This window comes from Vitis vinifera, chromosome 13, assembly GCF_030704535.1.
Source record: "Vitis vinifera cultivar Pinot Noir 40024 chromosome 13, ASM3070453v1".
Classification (NCBI taxonomy): domain Eukaryota; kingdom Viridiplantae; phylum Streptophyta; class Magnoliopsida; order Vitales; family Vitaceae; genus Vitis; species Vitis vinifera.
Genome location: NC_081817.1, coordinates 15,827,540 through 15,854,008, shown reverse-complemented (window position 1 = coordinate 15,854,008; position 26,469 = coordinate 15,827,540). Strand labels below are relative to the sequence as shown.

The 26,469-nt window shown below is 29.1% G+C and overlaps 1 protein-coding gene across 1 annotated transcript; it reads right to left on the bottom strand.

The window, feature by feature from the left end:
* Window positions 1-6,211: 6,211 nt before the first annotated feature.
* Window positions 6,212-10,530, bottom strand: LOC100254321 (nucleolar GTP-binding protein 1). The gene is made up of 2 exons (XM_002265142.5): window positions 10,221-10,530; window positions 6,212-8,450 (listed from the first exon to the last, which is right to left on the bottom strand). Exon 2 carries the CDS (start codon window positions 8,426-8,428, stop codon window positions 6,398-6,400), a length of 2,031 nt encoding a protein of 676 aa, XP_002265178.2. The 5' UTR covers window positions 8,429-8,450; window positions 10,221-10,530; the 3' UTR covers window positions 6,212-6,397.
* Window positions 10,531-26,469: the final 15,939 nt, after the last annotated feature.

Sequence of the window (26,469 nt, the reverse complement as noted above, 5' to 3'; positions counted from 1 at the left end):
TTAGACTCAAAAATTTCACCATTCACTCTCATTCATCCAAATATCATCTTTGTCATCACTATTTTAAATTCCACGTTTACTTATTTCCTTCTTCTAAAAATTCCAATAAACAGAGTCCAATTATTCAAAGATTCGACTTTCAAACTTAATTTTCAAAAATCCCACTATTCACTATTCATCCGTCCAAATATCGTTTTGATTAATTAATAACATTATTCCATATTTACCTATTTATTTCTCTTAAAAATCTCAATCATTAAAATTCAAATTTTCAAAATTCCAATTTCTAAATTTAGCTATTTGAAACTCCAATTGTCCAATCTCCGAACTTAATTTTCAGTTTCCCATGCTCCAATTCTCGTATTTATCCCGCTACTTATTATTATCATTATCATTATCATCTTATTCATTATTTCTATAAATTCCGCCTTCGAATGATTTCTAAGATTTCCAATTTTTACACATCAACTTTCATAATTTCTATTTCTCAAATAACTTACGATTCTGATCTCTTTCAAAATTCAACTCCCAAAGTCTCAATTTTCGCAACTTAATCTTTCTTTAAAATCCCAAACCTTCAAATCGTTTTCAAAATTCCAACCTCTTTCAAATTCAGTTTCTAAAAATTCTCATTCTCACATTCAATCTCTAAAAGTCTAATCTCCAAATAAACTCTAAAATTCCAATTTTCTAGTGATCTTCGAGATTCCAATTTTTCAATTAAATTTCAAAAATCTAATTTTCTCCTGAATAGTTTTAATTCCGCTCTGGCTTTCAAACAATCTTCTGCTCCTATGGACTTTAATAAGCAAGAACGAATTTTCCGTAATTCCGAATAATGGAATTTATGTGATTAATTCATGCAATATAAATCGGGCTTTGGTGGGGGCCCCACATACACGTTTTTATGATTGATTGTTTAATTAGTTGATTTGATGGTAGTACATGATTGAGTTATTCTGCTCTATGACATGCATGATATTATTTCTTAACTGTGCGTTAACCCCCTTTCTTGATGGCGCGCTGATCGTTTGGTGCCAAGGTATGCTCCGTTCCCACTTTGATCGTTCTTATTAAGTGTTTTGATTTTCACATGAGCATGGTCATCCTAGGTATTCATTGATTTACTCATCAATTGTCATGATTGCTTCATTTTATTAGTAGAGACCCGTTTTTAGGGACTTAGAGGGGTGTTACGGTCTCTACCGTACCTTCCCGATAAGTAACCTAACCCCCAAACCCGATCCGGTTTTTCACAGACCACCTTTTCCAAAACAAGGAGTCACACTTAGGGTTTTTCTTTCTTATTTTGTTTACCCTTTAAAATAAAACAAAAATAAGTGGCGACTCCAAGTCATTTTCAAACAATAAATAAAATCAAAATTTCAAATTAAAATCGAGCTCGTCATCGAGTAGGAAACGCATGAGCCGAAATGCGGGGTCCACAGAGTGTTTAACCATATTTTCAATGGTTTAGTTGACAAGATGGTGGATGACTTAAGATAAAAAAAATTTCCCCAAATATCATTATTGGGGAAAATATTGGAATTTTCATGCAGAAATTAAATAAAGTGCATGACATATGTGTGCAATTCATGAGTGATAAGAAAAATAAAGGAATGACTCATAATCGATTATAATCTTTCACAAATGGTAACCTTGTACACCTTTGTATACTTAGTACATTTTCATTGTACAGTTAGTGTAATTCAATTGTACAGTGGTGCAATAAATGAATAAATATTTTTTTTTCATATAAAAAAATAGTACTAACCAAGGTTTTCAATTTTCATTTTTAAAAATAGTTTTCATTTTTTAATTAAATGTATTTTAAAAAGAGACAATATAGAAAATAAAAATTATTTTTAAAAATAAAATAAAAAATAAAAAATAAAAACTAGAAAAATATTTTAAAACCAAACTCAAATATAATCTATATAATTTTTAACTACTTGTTTTTATCTAAAATAAGTAAATATACCTTTCAACCCTTTTATATAAGAAAAATTCAATCTCTACTTTGTATTGATATAATCCACTTCTAAAATTAGGTCATATGAAAACATTTTAATTGAGTACTTAAAATAAAAACTCTCCATCCATCCTCTTTCTTTATTTTTCTTTTTCTTATTTTAATAAATTTTCAATTAATTAAAATCATTAAAAAAAAATCCTTAATAAACTAATTTGTAGCATTCCATATAACTTATTACTAAAAGTCATGTTGAAAAAGTTATTAAAATAAGGAAGGAAGAAGATTAAAAAAAATTAAAATTTTATTTTATAATAGTAAAAAAAAACTTTAAAATACTTTTTAGTATAAAAGAAATTAAAATAGTGAATATATTTATTTTAAATAGTATTTTAATCATTAAATTATTTACTTCTAAAATGTAAAAGATAAAAATAAATGTAAAAGATAATTTTTATTTATTTAGATTAATATTTTTTTAGAAAGTATTTTCCAAAATAGTCTTTGAATCATTAATACAATTTTTGTTTATTTATAATTTAAAAATAAAAAATAATGTTGATTTTTCAATTATTTATAAAAGAGTTTTAAAAAATAACGAAAAATCCAAAAATAGTTAAATAAAAAAGAACATGTGAAGAGTGATAGAATAAAGACAAAAATGAATCAAGTGGGTATTTTTGTCAATTACTATCACATATCCTTATAATCAATTATGGTTGGTTGGAGGACCTTACCTTAATTATTAACCCTATATGGGTTGAAAACACAATTGTCCCTTTTATAAAAACTATATCATAATTGAATCAACATTTTAATTATCATATAACTCTTAAAACAAAATTTCAAAATGATTTTTATCATATAACCTATCTTTTAATTTTTTAAAAATAAAATAAAACCACATCTTAAAATAACAATTTCATATTTTGAAATAAAATTCATGTTTGGTAATTATTTTAAAAAACGAGGACAATTTTTTTTTCATTTTTTGAAAATTGTTGTTTAATATTTTGTAGAATAAATATTTGTTTCAGAATTGAAATATCTTTTATGGGTTATTTGATTAAATGGGTCATTAGAAACCCGATCTTGAAAATCTAACCCTTTGGTTTTTTTATATCATTTTGACAAAAATGTCATTATTATTTTATTGTAAAATAACACTTTCTTTTAAACATATAGTAAATACTTGAAATAGTTAAGAACATTTATGTAAAAAATTGATTACTTTTTAAACAAAAACATGGGAAGAGATAATTTTACAAAAATGCGGAGAATTTCACCATTTTTAACCAATTATCTCTATTTTTAACATGTTTTATATATATATATATATATATATATATATTTAAATATTTTTAAATTTTAAAAATTACTTTTATATGTAGTATTTTATTTTTAATCATTCTTCATATTTATATAATTATTTTTTTAAATAATTATAAATAAATAAAGTGAAAACAACTAAAAAATGTTATGCATATACACTTTTTTTTTCTATTTTTAAGAACAAAAAATTATTTTATGTTTTTTTTAAATATTCACTATTTTTTTATTACTAAACGATGTTTTATATATATATATATATATATATATATATATATTATTAAATGGGGTAAGTTATTTCAAACTATTTTTTTTTAAAAAAAAAGGGAGGCGGGGGAGGGGACTTTATAATTTTCAAAAATGTTTATAATCTATCTTTTGTTTGGTTCAAGGGTCATGAATTTTGACCCAAAATTTAAGCATTTTGATGGAATCAAGGGTTAGTCAAAATATTAATCATTTTATCAGGTTTCAATCACTTAGTTGAAAATTGAAATTGGGAATTTGGGATTGCTATGAAGAATTGGTAAAAGTATTATTTCATTGAAAAAGATTAAGAGAGTGTTTGTTTTTTTTGGCTTTTTATTAAAAACAATTTATTATAAACTTTTTATTGAATAAAAAAAACAAAAATTTTGACTTTTTATAAATAGAAAAAGTAACATATTGGTTTTTCTTTACTTTTTAATGCTTAATATAAATAAAATACTATAAAAATAAACAACCTAATACTTAACACTATTAAACATTAAAGTTCTATTTAAAATTAAGTAAAAAAAAAAAACAAACAAACAAACAAACACCACCTAAGAGTATGATTGGTTTCCAAATAATCTAAAGGGAATGTGAAGGAAAGTTTGAAATTATGAATTTAGTAGTGCGCGTAAGAAATTAATTTATATAAAAATTTCTAATTAATTTTACTCAATTTTATTTTCTTATATATATTTTCCATCGTAAACCTAACATGAGAAAATCATTTTTTAAAATTATTTTCCTTTTGTTTATCTTGATTGAAAGTTAACACTAATTAGTAAGTTGTACAATAAAACCTCCATAAATTAAAAACCTTTTTTAAATAATCAAATTTTCTATCTCAACTCAGATTAATGTATTAAATTAATAACATTGTTAAAATCACATATTTAAGTTTCAATATCACAACTCTTCCTTTTCAAAATTTTTTATGTTTTACAATTTATAATCCTTCATGTTTATTAAACTTTTATATATTAACATTTTACTACATCCTTTTATAGTTTACAATTTTTTACGTACTTTACATTACAACAGAAACATAATATTCTTTATAAATTAATAGATATTAATTTATCAATAAATTAATAAATTATTTGTTTATTAATGAATCAATAATCCCATTAAGATAATAATTTCTCTTCATGTTAAGAGTATTATTTTATAAAGTTTTAGTATACCTTTAAATTAGACTAATCTTTTTTTTTTTTTTAAAGTTATAAAATAGAAAAAATAGAAGTAAAAACTTTTAAGACCATAACATTAGCTTCAATACCATATGTTAAATGACCAATTATTTAAAAAATTTAAAGTGTAAGTAACCAAATTAGCTTCTCGTATGTGAAGGTATCGAAGGAGAACTTCTTCCACGGTACCTCCCAAAACCGAATTCGCCAATGCCCCCAAAAAGGATGGTGTCTCCTGCATAACACGTCCTTGAGATTTTCCTCCTCCAACTTCTTTGTTTCACATGCTCATGTTGATGATCACTTAGGCTATATGCTCATGGGCTACTACAATATGCACAAGAATTTGACATTATTTTTCGCTTAAATTTGGATTTCTCTTCCTTTTCCAAGCATGTTTTTGGGCACTATTGTGTCCCAAACGGGATGTTTGGTGCACATCTCATATCCAAAACCTTGTCATGTCCTTCCAATGCCATTTATTACTTCTACATTTAATAATACCAATTAACAACTTTTTTTAACCTCAGAACCATTTGAGATTAATAAAATAAGAAATTTTTAAAATTAAAAATACAATTAGAACTAAAAAAACTTTAAAACTAAAATTATAAAAATAAAATATTAACTTTTACTTAATTAAAACACTCTAATAGAAAATATAAATATCGAAAAAAAAGTTGAAAATATAATGAGAGTAAATATTTTATTTTAAATTTTTAAATTTTTAAGTTTTTAATTATATTTAATTTTTATGTATTTTAGTTTTTATTGTATTTTTAATTAAAAATTTTTGTTATTTTATCGTTGATGTCAACTAACAAAATTTTTATTCAATTTTATTAAATTAATGAGAAGAAGATGAGATTAGAATGATTTTAATTAGAACTTCAAAATCTATTTATTTTTTAAAATTTTATAATATATTTATTTTTAAAACACTTGTATCAAATTAAAATGATAAACTAATTTTGGATAATTTTATTTATAAAACCCTATTTAAGAAAATAATTCTTTGAGTTATGAAAAAATACATATATTTTAAAATTTTTTAAATAAATAAAGATAAAACTGATTTATAGAAGTTGATATTCTTTTTTCTATATTTTTTCAAATTAGTAAGTCAAAACTCACTTTTCCTTTTATTTTATATCATTGAATACATTAAACATATTATTAAAAAATGTTACAATATAATATTGTTGTTGAATAATATTTAATGTAACTTAATAATGAATATATGTTGAAATTGGATTTTTCATAAATGAACAAATGACTTAATAACTAGGGGAATTTTTTTTAATCATAAAAAACTAGTGAATTTCTACGAAACTCCTATAATGTTTTAGGCATATGTTACGTGTAAAGTCTTTACAATGTTGTACAAGCCACCAAACTACTCTAGTCTTACAAAAAGTCTTTACAATGTTCTGCAATCCTCCAAACTACTCCGAGTAGTCCTACCAAGTTATGGAAATATGTAGAATAAATATGTAGAATATGTAGACCATTGTTTAACAATCAAATAAAGAAAATGCAACCAGAAATCAACAAAGACTACTGTGAACACAATGAGAGAAATGGCTTAAAAAGGAACAAAAATTAAATGAAAAATTGTTAAAACATTCAGCATACCTATGATACCTTAACTACATCACCGTCTACCGGTTTTTCCAATGGACCGCTTCCCTGAGAACAAATGCTTTGGTTTCAGAGTAGGAATAACTCTATCTGCCTCCCCACGACGAGCATCCTTGTTTCTCTTCTTGACAGATTTCTTACCAAGTTTTAGAGCCTTGACCTTTTGAGCAGAGTCCTTGAAGCCCTCCCCTGCAACAACTTCACCTGGTGGCCGTGACATGGACCTCAACCTTGACAGAGATCTAGACCTTGCTCGCAGCTTCTTATTAGGTTGGTCAACATCCATATCCATAACAACATCACCATCATTACCACCCCTGTCAAGTGATCTCTCTCTCTTACGGCCCCTTGACTTGCTGCGGGCTCTGTTAATAGCTAAAGTGGGATCTAGCCCTAAAGCGGATAACTGCCTCCCCATTCTCTCTGATGTGAACTTCCTCTCCTTGTCAAATTTTCTAGGCACAGTTGGTCTGCTCTCTGCAGTGCTTTTCTTGATCCTATGCTGTTGAATGAGCAGGCTTTTCTTTTTCCTGATCTCAGCCAACGCTTCTTGCTCCTCCAGGGTCAACTCTTTCCCATCCATCTCAAAATCATCATCTTCCTCCTCTGCCCGAAGCCCTTCTTCCCGTTCCAACTCTTCAAGCCTTTGTAAGACATCAGGATCAATGAAGTCATAAACATTGTGGCCATCAAGAATTTCTGGCATTATATCTTCCTTCCAGTCATCATTATTCAAAATGTAGTGCTTCTTCAAACTAGCAGAGTACACACCAGCACCACCATTCTCTTCCTCCAAATCCCTTTCAAGCTTCCTCTTTTCCTTTTCGGCTGCTTGCTGCTTTGCCATACCTTCCAAAACTGCCTGAGGTATGCAGGGTGGCCGCTCCTTTTGGTCTCGGGGCTTTGGCACTGCAACATGAAACCGATTCAAGCAGTCATTCATCTTCTTAGACTTCATCTTCAGTTCCACCCTCTGATCCAATAACCTCTCACAAGCTGCGTTTTTCACTGAAACAACCCCCTCCTCAGTCAATGTACTCATGGTCAACAACACCCCCTCGTCATTCAAAGGATCACCTCCTTCACCTATAACAGTCTTCATAGCTTCAGCTTTCATCTCCATGACCAACTTCATGTCTTCTTCTGATATACCCTCCAATGGCTGCAAGTCAGTCTTGTTGCAGACAATGATGAGTGGTTTGTTCATAAACAAAGACTTGATGCTGTGAAAAAGAGCTGCCTGTGCAGCAATGCTGTACCCACATGAACCTGAGATGTCCAAGAAAAACAAGACAGCAGCTCGTAGGTGTGCCAAAGCTGTGATACTGCACATCTCAATAATGTTACGGTCTTCAAATGGCCGGTCCAATATCCCTGGTGTGTCTATCACTTGGTATCTTAGGTATTTGTAGTCTGTGTGACCTACAAAGAGTGACTTCGTAGTAAATGCATAGGGCTGAACATCCACATCAGCCCTAGTGATCTTATTAATGAATGAACTCTTCCCAACATTTGGGTAGCCACAAATCAAGATTGTCCGGGTATTTGGGTCAACTGAGGGTAGCCTTGCCAAGTGTTGTCTGACCTGCTCAAGGTAAGCTAAACTAGGGGCAATCCGCTTTATCACAGTGCACATGCGGCCAAGAGCAGCAACTTTTAGAGACTTGCAGCGATAGAGCGAATCACCATACTTCAACAACTTCACATAATCTTTGGCAATCTTGCTGATAAGGTTCCTTGCAGTGTTGATTTGGCCAAGAGCAAGCTTGTAGTGGTCTTTGTTATATAGGACATGAAGAAGGTCACCATAGAATGGGTGGATATCATCCAGCCGAGGGAACTCCTCAATGATAGTAGAAAGCTTCTCATGAAAGTTCTGTTGAGTGTATTTTACCTTACGCATGTAAAACTGACGAAGGCGGGAAATGGAATAACCCTTGTGAACAACTGTTGGTGTTTGACGCTGGGTGCGAGAGAGGATGATGTCAATGAATTCTTTCCCATTGGGGACCACTGTAATCTTCTTGAAATTGTATTGCACCATTTTTTAACTTATATTTTGTACTCTGCGACAAAATATAGAGCAGATTTAAGATTCCAGAGAGAAACACAAATGTAAATTCTGAAAGAAAGATGAACATGAGCATATTCATATCAATTAGGCTGCGCATCTAATCCTCTGTTTATATCACAGCAAGACTATGTTTCATTCATCAAGCAGGAAAAGCAAGACTCCATTTCCTTTCCCAAAAATGTGATCATGAGACAAAAGTATATCAATCTTGTTGGAAAAGGTATTGACAGTTATGAAGATAATGTTGACATCATATCAAAGTCTTTCCACAATGTGATACGTAAAAGACGCCCAAGGCAACAAAATGAAAAATATAGGAACACCCATCCCTTCACTTTAACAAATCATAGTTTTTTTTTCGTTTTTTTTTCCTTGGAGAAGGGGGTGTGTAGTTTGTGGTAGGAAAATAGAAAACTTATGAAACAGCAAATATCAGAAGTACACAAAAACCTTAGAATAGAGAATTTGCAGCAAAACATCACTTCTTACACAGGCTTCTACAACACTCCCCCACATCTATATTCCTGAGATGCCAGATTCACTTGAATTCCATCAGTTAGATTCATAGTTGATTAGATCAGGTATCATTTTCCTATTTTCCTTATCATTTATTGTACAAATTTTTTCTTCCTCCACATTGTTAAACAAATAAAAATGCATATGTATAAACATATGAACAGACACATCTTCATGTACAAAATCCATGGAAAGATGGAAAATTGAGGTAAAAATATGTATTAATCAATGTCATACATGCATAACCAAATGATCTTTCAACGAAATCACCCCAGTAAAATATGATATTTAATAAATAGAGTCACCTCAAGATTTCATAAACTTTCAAGACAATTAACCATAACTATTTATTCCAAGCTCTATCTACTAAGTGTGCTAAAACCTCCAAGTTCCTTACAAGTCCACAAATCAATATGCTGAAAAAGGAACAGTCATAATGTACAGGTATCGCTTTCTATTTGTATTGTATAACCATATTGACATGCAATGTTTATTTACCATGTTCAAAGTTCTAACCTTTCAGGTTAGTCACTATACCCCTACTAGGGAGAGAAGCCAATCATTTTACATTGAGATTATATACAGTATTGAATAGCAAGGAGGCATTATAGACTAGATTTTCGGGACTCCATACTTCATTAGATCAAGAATCCTAATAATGTGAAAATCCTATACCACTATACATTGAAGTTATTTATCTTCGAGTTGATGTTTTGATTCTCATACCGCATTCGAAGACCACATTAATAGTTGAGTGGCCTAATTAGTAAGCAAAAAAACTAACAGACCCATGTGAATTTTCCAAAAACCAAACCAACACAGAAACCGATTCAGCTCTTGGGTTCAACTGAAAATTTCTCAAAGCCGTTCCTTTCCAGAAATAATCTCAGGAAAAATGTAGCAGAACATCAAAACAATAGAAATTGAGCCGAGCAAATGCACAAATTTCCCAATTAGTGTTTGAAATTTTGGATAGCATCTATGAAGATCAAAACACAAACCCGCATACATATCACCACTTGCTAAAAAATCAAAGAAAAATAGCCTTTTGCATCCACCACTCTATTCATCCAATATTCTCGATCAACTCACCATCCATAATGCCCAAATACGAAATCGTAATCATTATATCAGAGTGAAAACAAACAACACAAATCAAATCCAGAAATCAAACCAGAAAATATTAAAAAATAGAAATCAGGAGGAGAAAAAAAAAGAGAGAGACAGAGAGAGATGGTGCTGCTACCTTAAAGGAAGAGGATAAAGGAGGAATAGAGCAAAGCGGCTTCCGGAGATTGGTTCTCCCCCAATATCTTGCGGCGGCGACGGTGTGGCTTCTCAATCGCTTCTCCTCTCTTTGCAGAGATGAGTCTGGCCCAAACCCATCATATAAGTTCTCAACCTTTTTTTATTTTTTATTTTTTATTTTTTTTTAAGGCTATATATTTTATGAAGAGGAGTAAATTAAAAACAAATAAGCCCTAATCTCTTTTATTTACCTATTCTTCTCTTAACCTTTCTTCCCCTTTCTCCTCATGCAACTCTTCCATAATCCTAACAAAAATAGAATAAAATTGTTGTTTTCAAGCAATGACAAATAAAAAAAAATCATTTATAATGATGATAAAATAAAAAATTAATTTTTTATTTTTGTATTTTCAAAGCTTATAAATTTATTAAAAAGTAACGGAAATTCGGACAAATGTGTTCAACTTGGAGGTCTAAACACTTTTCATGGTGTGTATATCTCCAATGCATCAAAGTAAGTCGCATTAGAAAAAGTTAACTAGGCAAATTCAAATCCATTCATTATATGATCTAATACCTTTGATACCTTCGACAATTCATTGGTACTGTCAACTCGATCTCAATATGTTGTGTGTCGGGTGCTAGTAAAGATGGGACTTGCAAAGGAACCTTAAGACTGACTTTTTAATTGGCATCATGAATCCGAGACTACTTGTCCAACTGCATTTGTATTTAATGTGTATGAATTTGCTACACCCCACAGCTCTGTTGAAAAGTATGAATTAATTTTTTCAATTATGTTTGATTCATGGAAATTTTAACGGAAAATAAATAGAGGGAAAAGTGGAAGGAAAAAAAAAACATCTATTTATACGCTAAAATATAAAACCTAAAAATATGAAATATTAAGGTTATTTTTTGTTCTTGAAAATTTTGAAGAAAAAAATGAAAAAAATGGGAAAATAAAAAGAAATAAAAAATAGATTTAAAGTTAATAAATTATTTTTATATGTTACTTCATACTCATTTTACTTATGATATAAAAATTAAATGATTTTAAAATATATAAATTTATAATTAATTTTAATTAAATTTATTTTATTTTTATATATTTTTTTAATAACTACACTAAAGTTGGTAATACCAATTATAAGTCAATTACTTCACTAAATTTTATTTTTATATTTTTAAAATTATTAAATGTGATTTAAATATATTCCTTATTTTATTTTTAAAAATAATAGAATAGTAATCATTTTTATATAAAATATAATAAATATGATGGAATATTTAAAAAAAATTTAATCATATATAATTTTATTTTTTATGATTATTTTAAAATTTAATAACATATAAATTATATATTTATCATATTGCGTTCACGATAGTTTTTCAGATGAGTTGTTTAGTGTGGGAAAACATTGATAATTTTTAAAATTTTGGTATGACTTAAAAATGAGAAAAAGAAAAAACATATAATTATTTTTATATAATTATATAAGTATTAAAAAATTAGATATTATATAAATTTCATGATTGTGTTAAAAAAGAAAAAAGAAAAAAATTTGTAATAATAGTAATAATATTAATATTATTAACATTTTTAATATAAATAATAGGGTTTAATACATTTTACTCTCCCTGTCCCAACACTGCATCCCCCCCATTCCTTTTCGCTTTCTTTATTGTACCCTCTTCACAGAGACTGTCCGCTTCCCCTATCGAAGCTTTATCGAGATCCTCTTCGGTGAGCCCAATTTGGAGGAGCGATATGTGGCTAGAGGGAAACGACGATGCTGCCGGAGGTCCCGTTCGAGCAGTTCAAGGTAGGTTCACAGTTCTTTGTGTTGACAAGGCGACACGCGATGATGGTGGTGAACATGGTTCAAAGTCGTGGTATCGGTCATTGACTCGGAGGGTCTCGAGGCGTATCGGTCTCGGTGTATCGATCTGGTATCGGGGCGATACGTAAAATAAGCTGATTAGAAAATTCAAAAAAATATAAAAATATTATGTAAATTATCAGAAAAATATATACAATTAAATAAGCTCAAAAAATTAATAAACTAAAATTGTCTCACATTTAACATTATTTAAATAGTTATAAAAGTATCTGCTCAAATTTATTTATGATAATGCTAATAAAAAGAAAGTTATTTTATTTCAAATATAATAACATTTTTACTAACAACACATACAATACAACAATCAATTCCATGTTGAATGACGAGGGGGTTCAAAATCATCATCATTAGTCCTACGACGAGCATACAAATTGGGGTGACAATTCCCATAGTGAGGATATGATTGAAAGAGTTGTTCATAACTCGAATATGGTGGGTGAGATGATTGGCTTGATGATCCATAATCAGGAAAATATGGTTTTGAAGGCTGTTCGGGATCAACATCAGCTTGATAGTATCCAAAACCTCGATAAGCAATGCTACTGCTACTAGAAGATTGATCATATCCATATGAGTCACTAGCTCGTGTTCCAGTATTTGAATATCCCTCTGGATGCATCATTGGAAATTGATTAAAATCATTTCTACTAAAAGTATTGGAAGAGTTATCACGGTCTCTAAAGTTGTGATATGATCTATCATCTACGCCTCTGAAATACGGCTTTGATCCTATACCCAAATTTTGTAAGTGCTCATCAATACGATGATGATTTGATCTATGATAATCATGCCCACTAGAATAATCATTATCGCTGGGAAATGTAGTTAGTATTTCCAAATGCTTTCGTTGTTCCCATATCCCTGGTCGATATCCATGATCTGTATCTTATGTGGCATAGTAATTTTCACCTCCTTGTGCCCATGACATGCCAGGATCTACTTGACTAACATAACCACCACTAGTGCTACCATATCCTCCAATACCCTCACTAGTGCCCCCAACTCCTCTATTGCCCCCACTAGTGCCACCACCCCGCCTACTGCCCTTATTGTCACCATCATCACTACTAGAACTTGAAGAAATTGTTCTAGAAGCCTTACCTTTATGACGGGAATCAACATCTCTTTCTCTACCTTCTTCATTAGTGGGAAGACCTTTATCCAACCAATCCAAATTATCAAATGATAAAATAGGCTCCTCTCCTTCTCGTATCCACTCATCTAATATATCATCATCATTAAAGATATGATTCAGATCAATTGGATTGTATAAATCTTCATTGCTTCGTTCTTGCATCAAATTCTTAACTCGAAGTCGCATATTGTAGTGCACATAAACTAACTTATGCAACTTTTTCATTGCCAAACAGTTGCGCAACTTTGTGTGAATTAATGACCATGTGCTCCAATTTCTTTCACAACTTGATGAAGAACAAGTTTGGCTTAAAATTTTAACAACAATCTTTTGTAGATGTGGACCTTCGTCGCCATAGTTGTTCCACCATTCAGCTATAATAAAGAAAATGCATACTTATTAATCACTATGATATATTTAACAAAAAATGATGATAATTTCTTATTTGTAATTGACATAAATGTATTGAGTACCTGGAAGAGATTGATTTATTGCTTTCTTTGTGAGTGCACTTCCAAATTCTCCTTGGCTGTCAACAAATAATTTCACCTACATCATTAACAATTTTTTTTTTTGTTAATACACATTACATATACAAAATGCATTATATTAAGGTCACAAACTATTATTATACCTCGTTAATAGCTTTTGCTTGTCTATCCAAATCTGGCTCTAATATCTTGGTAACCTCCTTTAATCCAACTTTAATTTCCAGATGGTTGGAGAAATGCTTTGAATATTGGAACATTGGATTTAAAAAATATGTTGTCATAAGTTAAATAATGATCAGTTTATAATAATTTGTATTTGAAAAAAATAATAAAAAATATATAAAGAATTTTTTTATTACCTGCAGCATGCAAATGTCTGTGCAATTGACCTTCCCACTTTCTATCAATGACTTCCCAATACTTTTCCCATTGCTTGACCGATGCCTTGATAGCCAATTTAGCTCTATCCATTGCTTCATAAATGATTGATAGTGTGGGCTTTTTATCTTGATCAACCAATTTCAATACTTTGACGAGAGGTTCCATGATGGTTTGAACTTCTCCGGCCTTCTTCCAAAATCGATCAGTTAAGATAAAGTTGGATACCTTATCTCTTACACTTTTTCTGCTCCTATCTTTATTGAATTCATGCCACTCATTTGTTGTGCACATTCTCTTCAAATCAGCCTCATAACGTATAAGACTCTCAAGTGAAATGAATTCAATGGCAAAACGGGTTATTCCTGGCCTTAACAGATCTCTATCCTTGGTGAACACTTTCATCAAATTCACCACTTTCAAGCTATTATAAATAAATCCTATGATCATCTTAGCTTGATCTAATGTCTCCTTAATCTGCTTCATGCTTCCAATATCTTCAAGCATTAAATCAATACAGTGGGCTGCACAAGGAGACCAAAACAAATGCTTCCACTTCTCCATCAACAACATATCGGCTGCTTTAAAACTTGCCTCATTATCAGTGACTACTTAAACAACATTTTCCTCCCCAACCTCCTCTACAACTTTATCCATAAGGGAAAAGATGTAGTTTGTTGTCTTAGGTATGTTGGTAGTGTCAACTGAAGAATGGTATATCATACTTCTATCACAATAAATCATGAAATTGATGATAGGCTTTCTAGTCCTAGAATTCCAACCATCACACATGATTGTTCACCCATATATAGGCCATTTAACCTTCAATGTTGTTATGTATACTTCAAGCTCTTGCCCCTCCTCTTCCAAATATGTATTTCCAATTTGGTATCCCGTGGGACCCTTGATGCCTGGACCTGCTTCTGCTATGGTATCAATCATTGATTGATAATAAGGCTCACTGTCAGTTGCATTAAAGGGTATTGCATTAAAGAGAAAGAATTTAGAAATAGCTTTACCCACTTTCTTCACACCTTCAGTAGAAAACAAGTTTTTTTTATTGATTTCTACTTTGATGGGAACATGTAGGGATCAATTCCTTTTGGAGGTATGCTAGTTCCTTCTCTTACATTGAAGCTACGTGTCAGTCCGCGCTTAATCCTAGCATTAGAAGGTTGTGAGGAACTACCACCCTTCTGATGCTCTTGTCCACCTTCTTCAAAAATTCGACGACTTTCTTTCATTGCTTGTTTCATTTGTCTTCTTTCAAAATAAGCCCTAGCAACTTCCTCAATTTCATCATTAGAATCACCCTCATCAATTTCATAGAAATTTTCTCTATTTAAGGAATTTAAAAGTCGTTCTTTTTTTTCTTTAACTGTGCCTTTTCTTTTGAAGTATTAGACATATGTTGTCTAACACTATGTGACACTTTTACCGGTACACGTGGACATGCTTCCACTTGTCCGGATATATGTGCGATGTGTTGCTTTAATCTTGTTATACCGCCATGTATAACTTTCCCACAATATTTACACTTTGTGGTTCTTCTACTACCACCAACAGGTTCTGCATGCTCCCAACCAATATCATGTTTTGAAACCATTTTGAAAATTTAACCTAACCATGTATAAAAGGAAAACAATTTACTTTTCAAATTGAATATATATAAACACATTTATATAAGAATTATAATATTCAATTTTCCACTCACTTATATGTTTCATATTGTTACCATATAAAAATAAATTGTCCTAAAAAATCAATAAACATGATATCACCTAAGTTCATCATCTTTTGTTTTCCACTTATTTATATGTTTTTTTTAAATTAAAATCAATGTAATTGACCATGTAAATGCATACCCTTCATTCCGTATTATTAAATCATTTATGATTATTTGAAGAAAAAAAATTTCAATAATTATTAATTTTGTATAGTAATTTAATTTTGCAATATAGTATTAATGTAATTGAGTAATAGGGAAATTTTTTTGTCACTAATATAATGTAAATTTATTTATACTAATAGAAAATTGAGTGATATTTTTAAAGTATTCAAGACAATTTCTTGTACATTATATTTTTAAAATTTTAAAAATTCATGAAATAATTTAAAATTATTAATTATGTCTTATTTAGTTTATAAGACATATAGCAACAATATTTGAAAAGAAATAATAGATTATATATAGCAACAATATTAAACCATATATAGAGATTATATATATTAATTTGAAAAGGAATAACATATTATATGTATATATATATATATATATATATGATATTATAATAAAATCATAGGTTTATTTTATTTTATTTTTATAAAAAAAATATTATTTTAGCATATGTTAGAAACATAAAAATATTAACATCTTTATCATTTTTTGGGTTAAAAATTAATAATAAATATTTAAAGTAATAATTTTTCATAATATTTTATTTAAATTGAATAATTAATAAAGTTTAACTTTTTAAAAATGAGTCAAAATTTTCATTCCATGTACTCATTTAGAATTGAATTATCAACATAATATTATAAAAAAAATTATTTTATATGTAATTAATTAGATTGGTTTTTTAATTTCAAAATTATTTTTAAAAATTAAAAAATTCATGAAATAATTTAAAATTATTAATTTTGTCTTATTTAGTTTATAAGACATATAGCAACAGTATTTGAAAAGAAATAATAGATTATATATAGCAACAATATTAAACCATATATAGAGATTATATATATTAATTTGAAAAGGAATAACATATTATATATATGATATTATAATAAAATCATAGGTTTATTTTATTTTATTTTTATAAAAAAAAAAATACTATTTTAGCATACGTTAGAAACATAAAAATATTAACATCTTTATCATTTTTTGGGTTAAAAATTAATAATAAATATTTAAACTAATAATTTTTCACTATATTTTATTTAAATTGAATAATTAATAAAGTTTAACTTTTTAAAAATGAGTCAAAATTTTCATTCCATGTACTCATTTAGAATTGAATTATCAACATAATATTATAAAAAAAATTATTTTATATGTAATTAATTAGATTGGTTTTTTAATTTCAAAATTATTTTTAAAAATTAAAAAATTCATGAAATAATTTAAAATTATTAATTTATAAGATATATAGCAACAATATTTGAAAATGAATAACAAATTATATATAGCAACAATATTCAATTATATACAGAGATTACATATATTAAATTGAAAATGAATAACATATCATATATATAGCAACAATATAGCAACAATATTAAACAATATTTGAAAATGAATTCATATATTAATTTATTACTTGCCGATCAAACCCTCTGACCTAACCCCTTGCCCTCTGTTTCTTCTTCTTCCCCAACAACACCGCGTTTTGCTTGTCTTCTTCTTTTTCCCCAAAACAGCAACACCCCCTACACAGCAACACCACGAAGACGTTTTGCCCTCTTCTTCTTCTTCCCCAACACAGCAACACCACGAAGATGCTCTGATGCGCTGATGCAGCCCTCTGTCTTCTTCCCTAAACCACGAAGACGCAACCTCTCGCTCTCAGACTATTGGACCACGATCTGCTACCTTCCACTAGGCACCGCACCAAAGATGAAGATTAGAGACTCCGAAAATGGTGGATTTCTTCAACCGAGCCTCTTTTTAAAGGCTTTTGAAAGGGTCACAGACTCATAGGTTTGTTTCAAATCTTCACGGGTTTTTTTAAAAATTTTCATAGGTTTCATAGGTTTTCTTTTGCAAAGGAATCTCTGATTTCTCTGAAAAATCAAGACTTGTTGTGGGGCTTTTTGCAGATAATCTGTTGAATTTTTTTTATACAACTCGGCCGAGTCGTATCGAACTCGGCCGATTTTTTGAACACTGGTGGTGAAAGAGAAAAAATTGTGGAGGAAATTCAAGCTACCGTGCTTCAACAGACACACTTGTTACCCAGAGGAGCATTACTTTCCTACGTTCTTGTCTATGGAAGATCCCCTTGGCTGCACCCACTATACCCTCACTCGGGTCAATTAGACTGGCAATCTTGATGGCCACCCTCGTTTATACGGTCCGGATGAGGTGTCGTCGGAGCTTATGTACGAGTTGAGGATTTCCAATTCGACCTACTCTTTCATGTTCGCTCAGAAGTTTTTGGTGGATTGCTTGGAACCCTTGATTCAAATTGCTAAGCCTATGATTTTTAGTGATTGACTAAGCAAAGCATAATTGCTTTAGCTTCATGTCTATTTTCTTAAGTAGTTTTACTTATAAATAAAACATATAAATATTGGAAGCTATTCAAATCCCACTTGTTTGTAGATAAATGTGTGAAAATTACATCATCAGAAGACAATTTTTTTTTTCTTTTTTAGTTAAAAACTATCACATGTTTGTGTTTATGTGACCCACATGCCGATGATTGTATTGAAATCCTTACTTGTATTAATATAACACATGAACCTCATTATTCAATAAACAAAATGTTTTTGTGCCTTTCTAAAATCAATAATGCAAGTTTGGGAGTAGGTGAATTAGCATGTGAATTTTGGTAAAATTACACAAACCTCTCGAGGTATTTGAAAATTATATTTGAATACCTTAGACTTATGAAAATTACACTGACACTTGTTGTGTTAAGAGGGAGTTATGTAAACATGTCTGGTTTACAAAATATAGATGAAAAAAAAACCTAAGAAAATAATTTTCATTTTATGCAACGGATTAGTGTCCACTTAGCATTATTCCAAAATATCCTTACATGTGTTTTGGTCTTGAAGTAATATTGTTTTAGTTTTAAAGTAGCATTATTTTGGTCTTAAAGTAATACTGTTTTGAGCTTAAAGCGTTTTTGTTGGTTGAACAATATCCCGTCATCATGTGAGTTGGACTAACATATAAGGGCATTTTAGGGCAAGGTATGGCAAAGCACTATTCCAGTGTATAAAATGATAATTATTTTCCTCAAAACATACTTTCTGTGACCATGCACTTTTTGGGTTCTCTTTTCATCCACAATTTGTAATCAGGACATGTTTACATGGTTCTTCATTATGTTAAAGGTGACATTATTTCTTTAAAGGACAATTACTATTTAGGGTTAGTTAAAGCAGATAATAAATATAAGGTCCACATATTTAGCATAATTGATGCTAAAGACATGAAATATGAAAGACAAAAATACCATTAAAAAAAATCTGGAAAGTAAATGTCTTTATCAATCTCATCCTCCTAATTCTTTGACTTTTATATAATCTTTCCATTTTTCTTTACTCTCACTCATCTACTCTCAATTTTTTTATCTACAATAATCACATTTATTTCACCATTTTAATTTTTTTTCTAACAATATTTTAATATTTTTTTTTCATTTCTCTTTTTATTAAAAAATTTGAAAAAGGAAAGGACAATAGGCATATTTATAGACTTTTAGTTTTATTTTTTCTAATTTAATTTAATTTTTATATTTTATAATTGAATAAGTTAAATTTTAAGTAAAAACAAATATTTTCTATAATTTAAATTTATTTTTAGTTTTATTTTTATTTTCTTATTTTATTTTCTTATTATTATTATTATTATAACATTTTAGTAACATTGTTGAAAGTAATTAATAAAACTTTCCTTAAAATTTAATATTAATAAAAGAATTTTTAAAATGTAATTTTCATATATTTGAAAGAGAGCAATAATTATTTTTTTTAAAGATTTTTTTGTATATATTTTAGAATTTTCATTATGTATATATATATATTGATTACTACTCAAAAAGTACTCTTTTTATAGCTTGAAACTAATTGTTTTAAACACTTTTGAGTAGTAGTTAATGCCTTTTAACTCAATTGGCACATTAAGGAACCTAGCAAGGGTTACTAATCAGTTTTTGGCAAGTTTTGGTGTTTTTTGTAGCTTTTTGATCATTAAAACAAGCCAAGAATGAGGGAGAAGTTGGTGAAATCTATGGCAAAGCAAGTTAAAGCTCAAATACATGAAGAATCCAAGCTTTGGAGCACTTCATAGCCTTTTGTCAAGCTAATCAGAGATGCAAGGAAGAGAATCAGAGGAAGAAATCCAACAATCAGAAGTTTCGCATGGCTGTGCGAAATTTCACACACCCTACGAAACCACTTGAGGCAGCCAAGGATTTCGCATACCATGCCAAATTTCGCATGGTATAAAAAATTTTCCTGTGCATCGACTTCGTTAGATTTTTATCTTTAGATATTTTGTGTAATTTCCTAGTTTCTCCTTATAATCAACCTAGATATTTTCTTTTGTATCTTTTTATATATCTTTTAGGTAGCTTATATATAAAGAGAGAGACAAGATGATGTTGTTATGTATGTTTTTCATTAAACACTTGTAAATTTCTTGTAGTAAGAAATATACAAAGCTTTTGCTCTACCTTACCTTTTTATTTTGTTTTCACTTTTCTTTCTAGCCAAGCAACCTCTGATGATGATTTCTCAGGAGATGAGTGGCTAGGTTTTATGTTTCTTGGAGTGATGGAAGTTAGGTGAAGGACCTGAATGCAAAGGTGGGAGTTGTCCTTGCTATAAATGACAGTAGTTGTTAATCATCAATGGTTTGTATTTCAAGGTTTAGCTGTAAATCCCTTAAAAGCACCTTGAATGACCAATACTTGGTAAGCTTTTCAGATTCCATGGATGCTTATTGCTAGCTCCATGGATGTCTATTAGTTATCATTTACGAGCCATTGGAAGGTGGTTTAAGGTGAAAGTCTTTAGTGTTTGAAGCCATTAATGGGAAGCAATTACCATTTCTCATGAAACCTTTGGATCGAATCTTAATTGCTAAATATAAAACTGGTTCGGGAGATAACCATTTTTTATGTTATTATCCCCAATGCGAGGAGAAGATCTGAAATCTCCCCATTTGCCTAAGGAACTTGATCCTAATGACCTGAAGCTTCGAGAGACCTGTTCTTTATAGTAAATTTCACCTACTGTTTTTGCTTAACTTAAAATCAATCTTTGCAACCACAATTCCATTCTCTTTAAAAGCTAACTTTCATAAGAAAGAGCACCATGTTATTTCCTTCACTAATGTCAACTATACGATGAAAACCCATCCTTGTGGACAATCCTAGAGCCACTATACTATGTTAGCTATGCTACCATAGTGTGAGGTGATTTAGGTTTTATAAACTTTGTTGATAACACCCGTCTGAGTTAGAATCAAATGGCATGACTGCAATGGGGACGAATCATATATATTGTTATTATATGAAATAAAAAATAATATCAAGATCATTTAAAATAATTTTAACATTTTCATTTTAAATTGTATTTTGAAAAATAATTTAAGGTTATATGTTGAAATAAACTTTTCAAATCAAGATTTTATTTTCTATATGGGTTTAATTTATTTATTTTTATCATTTTAAAAAATAAATCACTAGAGAATTAAAAGCCTAAAGAAAAAAAAAAGTATGGTGCATTGTAAATGATACAACATAGTTAAATAATATAAATTCATTTTATACTATTTTCATATCATTTGGGTATTTTTGATATTATGAGAAAATCACATCATTTAACTCAATTATAAATATTTATTAACTTTTAAATTGAATTTTACATCTTTTGTGGACTTTAGACCCAAAAACATAGCTTGTTAGTCTAAAAAAGAGAGGCTCCTCCGAAATAGAAGATCTATACATGTATCCCACCAATAACTTATATATGAAATGTCATGTCAAGGATTCCACCTTATTTTTTTTTCCAAAAAGGCTCTTAAAGGTATTTTGGGCATTTATAACGTATAGACTTTTCAAATATCCTCTATAGTCCCTCTAACTTTTCACACTAATTATGCAAAGTTCAACTCTTTTTATGAAATTTTTAGTGCCATCAAACCTAGAGCATAATTCTCCCTTAAGAAAAAAAAAAGAAAAAAAAGAACAAGAAACAAGGTCATTTTATATTTAAAGAAATGGAGAATTACGCTTTAGGGTTTGATGGAACTTATAATTCTAGAAAATGAGTTAAACTTTGCATAATTAGTGTGAAAATTTAGAAGAACTTATAAAATTGCTATGGAGGATATTGAAAGGTAAAAGAGGGTTTTGATTCTTTAATTTGAAAAAATATAGAAAAAAGAACTTCAATTTTTATAAATCAGTTTTATTTTCGTTCATTTAAAAATATTTTAAAATATATGCAATTTTTTATAACTCAAATAATTATTTTCTAAAATACCCTTTTATGTGATAATATTAAATAAAATTATCCAAAATTAATTTGATAAAAGTGTTTTACAAATAAATATATGAGATAGAAATTATTGTGGAAAATTTTTAGAGGATTCTCAAATAATAAATAAAATCTTTCTAATCTCCTAGTTAATAATGATTTTATATGGCATATTATGTAAATCCTCTAATCTTCTCATTTTATTTAATAAAATTGAATAAAAATTTTGTTAGTTGACATCAACAATAAAATAAGAAATTTAAAAAATAAAAAATACAATTAAAACTCAAATACAATAAAAAAAATAAAAACTTAAAAATTAAAAAATAAAATATTTACTCCCATTGTATTTTCAACTTTTTCTGGATATTTATATTTTGTACTAAAGCGTTTTAATTAAATGAAAGTTAATATTTTATTTTTAAATTTTTAGCTTTAAAGTTTTTTTTTTTAAATTGTATTTTTTATTTTTAAATTTCTTATTTTATTAATCTCAAATCAATTCTCACGTTGAAAAAATAATTAATTTGTATTATTAACATATAAAAGAGTCATTTTAGGAAATAAGTACTTAGGAAAAAAATACATGTATCTTAAAATATTTTTAAATGGGTGAAGATAAATATGATAAATTTTGAGTTCTTTTTTCTATATTTTTTCAAATTAGTGAGTGAAAACCCACTTTTTCATATTTGAAAAGCCTATATGTCATAAATGTCCAAAATACCCTTAAGAGCCTTTTTGAAAAGAAATAAGATGGAATGCTTCACATGACACTTCATATATAAGTAATTGGTGGAATACATGTATAAATCTTCTATTGCAAATGAACATTTCTTTTTTAGGCTAGAAAGCCAGGTTTTTGGGCTCATATTTTATACATCTTTTATACCAAAAATATCTTCTAACAATATAATAAATAATTTATTTATATTTTTATTAGGATATATTCTTTATAAGGAGTTTTGTATTATTTTGTATCTTTAATAGTTAAGAAATTAATTTCTCATATAATATTTATGCTTACAATTTTTCCTTAATTAATTTCATATGTGAAATTATTATTATTATAAATCATATATTTGTTTAAATTTTGCTCTTTATATATATATATACAATTTTTTTATTAGGATATTCTTTATAAGGATTTTCATATATAATAACTAAATAATTAGTTTTTTATGTATGAAATTATATAATGAGAAAAAATTTATTCTTTCTCATGATTGGAATATTGGGAATTGGGTGAACTACAACTGGCAATTGTGTTTTTTGCTTTTTTGTTATTCTTTCTTGTCTTTTATTTGTTTTAATTTTCTTTTACTTTGTGAGTTATGTGGTTCTAGGGTTGTATTTTTATGAGTACTAGTCTAAAAATATGTGCATTGCATGTGGTAATAAAATATAATATTTTAGCATTTTAGAACATATAGTTAAATTTTTTTAAATAAAAGAGTTTAATAAATTTATAGTTATGTATCTTTGCATAATTTTCATAGATATTGAAAGGTTAAAAAAATATATATTATATTTTAAATTTAGGATGCTTATTTGTTTACATAATATTAATACTTACTATCATATTATATTTATTTATATATGTACAAATTTCGTGAAGGCTTGCAAAACAATGGAAAAATAATGCAAACAAAAATTTTATTAAAATTAATAATTTTGGGGACACAATCTTTATGTAATATTCTTTTACAAAAGAATATTTTTCTTTGATTCTTTTGCCTTGATCATAATTTGAAAGATGATGAAAACATTTTCTTGATTTCAAAGATCAATCAAGGATCACAAGTGGTTTGTTTCCAAATGAACTCATTGAACAATGAAAATCACATGTATAGACGATGAAGATGTTTTCTTTGTAAGTAACTTATTCCCAAATGACTTTGTTGAAAGAAAATGAACACGTGTATAGTTCTTCTATGATTTCTTGGGCTTGAAGGGAAATTTTGTAAAGCTTTTTGAAAATTTTGTTTTGTTTGTAAGACCAAATTTTGTAGTCTTCCAAATTTTGTCATGTGTCACCTTTTGAATATATGTCATATGTCAAATATGTGTATGACCCATCACTTGTCAAGCCAAAATTTTGTTGAATTGAGAAGCCACAATTCTAAAGACCAATTTAGTGATAATTTAAGTCATTAAAAATTTTGATGTCCACAAATGCCCCGTCCCCACTTCAAGATGTATCACGTACATGCCTTGCAATGTCTACAAGATGGGTCTTGAAGTTTAACCTTCCCTTTTCTAAGAATTTCTTCTTTTTTTTTCAAATAAATATTTTAATAAGAAATTTCCTGTTTCAAAAATATCCCTTTCTTACTTTTTCCAAATATTATTTTGTTTTCTTCCTTTATTTCCATATGGTATCAAAGAACGATATTGTATTAATAGGAAAATTTCTAATTTGAACATCTACTTTTCTTTTTACATAAGCATTTTCCTTTCCAATTTATCCTCCAATTTTTTATTTTTTTTTATGTAAAGAAGACAACAATTTAAGAAATCCATCTTGAACTCTCTTAGAGAAGTCTTTCATCCTTAGAGCATGGGGATTTGGGGGCATGCGTGGAGTAGCACTAGTGAAGCTACACCATGATGCGTGGATGACACACAATGAAGATGATTTTGTATGGATGACTCACCATGAGGATGATGATATGCACAACTCCTTAACATATATAAAGATATGTTATAGTGGAGTCATATAATGGACTCTCGCCATCTTAAATACTCGTCGATCTTCATTTGCAAATATTGAACAAATTTGGAATGATAAAGCCCTTAAAAGTATGACATGATGTAATAAATTTGGAATTCATTATTTATTTAATGATGTTCTAGTTTCACTTTTATTTATCCTTATTCTATGTATTATACTTTATGAGCATTCTTGTCTGCATCTTTTGCACTGTACGTGACTTAAGTGCTTATGTGTTACACAGAAGATCTAAGTCATGAGTTCCTTACAAATAGATAAACCAACCCATGGGTCTAAGCAACCCATTAGAGGTTGTAGTGCACCACCTCCTAATTAGAGGGATGACTGGTCTTGGCTATTGGGATGAGTTTCCTATGGTGAGTGCACTAGTTTGTATAGTTACACATTGGATAGGACCTACAGTGAGTCATGACTTAAGGCTATTAAATAATCATGACCTCACTAAGTTGCTTCATTGTGTTGTCTCTCAACCTTGAGAGAATATTGAACTTGTTCTAAAGTTAGCAATGATTTTGACTTACGGGTAAAATCGTAAGTTGATAATATATTCCCTATGTATTGGGTCACTATTGATGAAAGTCAATAGCAATAGGTATTCTCAATAAAGGCACCATGATATCTCTTGGGATTGAGACAATGTGTCCCCTTGCGTGATCCTAAGGAAGTGTTTTCATGGAAACTATGGTTATAATAGTTCCTTAAGTTGAACTTGACATAGGCTCTTTGAAAGTTAAGATATGGCAATTGAATACACAATAGGAGGATTTGTAACTCAAGGATGGTAAAGGTAGTCATGAAAGGATGATAGTTTTCACATTGTTAGACTACGAACACCAATTCATGAGGAGACTAAACACAATGGATAGCAGGTCACGAACCTGAGCACTTAGTGTCTCATTATTATTTATATAGGATACTGAAGTTCAATTAATTCTCTATAGTGGAATATTGAATCAACTTTAGAATTAGATTATGGGGAAACTAGTACTCCTATGGGTCCCAGTGGTCCCTGCTCTGAGCTCATATACCTTGTTACCATGGGTTATGAGAGTTGAATTGGTTTTAAGTTCACTTTTGTGCATAAGAGCATCTTTGTAATTACGCAAGGTTACACAAAATCTCTAGATTAGGCTAATTGATTAATTAGTAGGCCCTATTGGGTTAATTAATCAATTATGACCCATTTTGGGTTAGATTAAGTGACCCAAGCCCTTAGTGGGCTCAAGTCACTTATGCCTAATAGAAAACCCTATAAATACCCTCTTAAGGGTTAAAGTTCATACAATTTTTTCTAAAGAGTCACCTTCCATCTCTAGAGAGAGAAAGGAAGAGTCATAGGCTTCATCCTCCTTTCCATCCCCACTAAAAGTGTGTCAAGATCAAGGTTCGCA

Bases quoted from the DNA above. Each gene is read 5' to 3' on its own strand.
- LOC100254321 (XM_002265142.5), bottom strand. From the start codon at position 8,428: ATGGTGCAATACAATTTCAAGAAGATTACAGTGGTCCCCAATGGGAAA.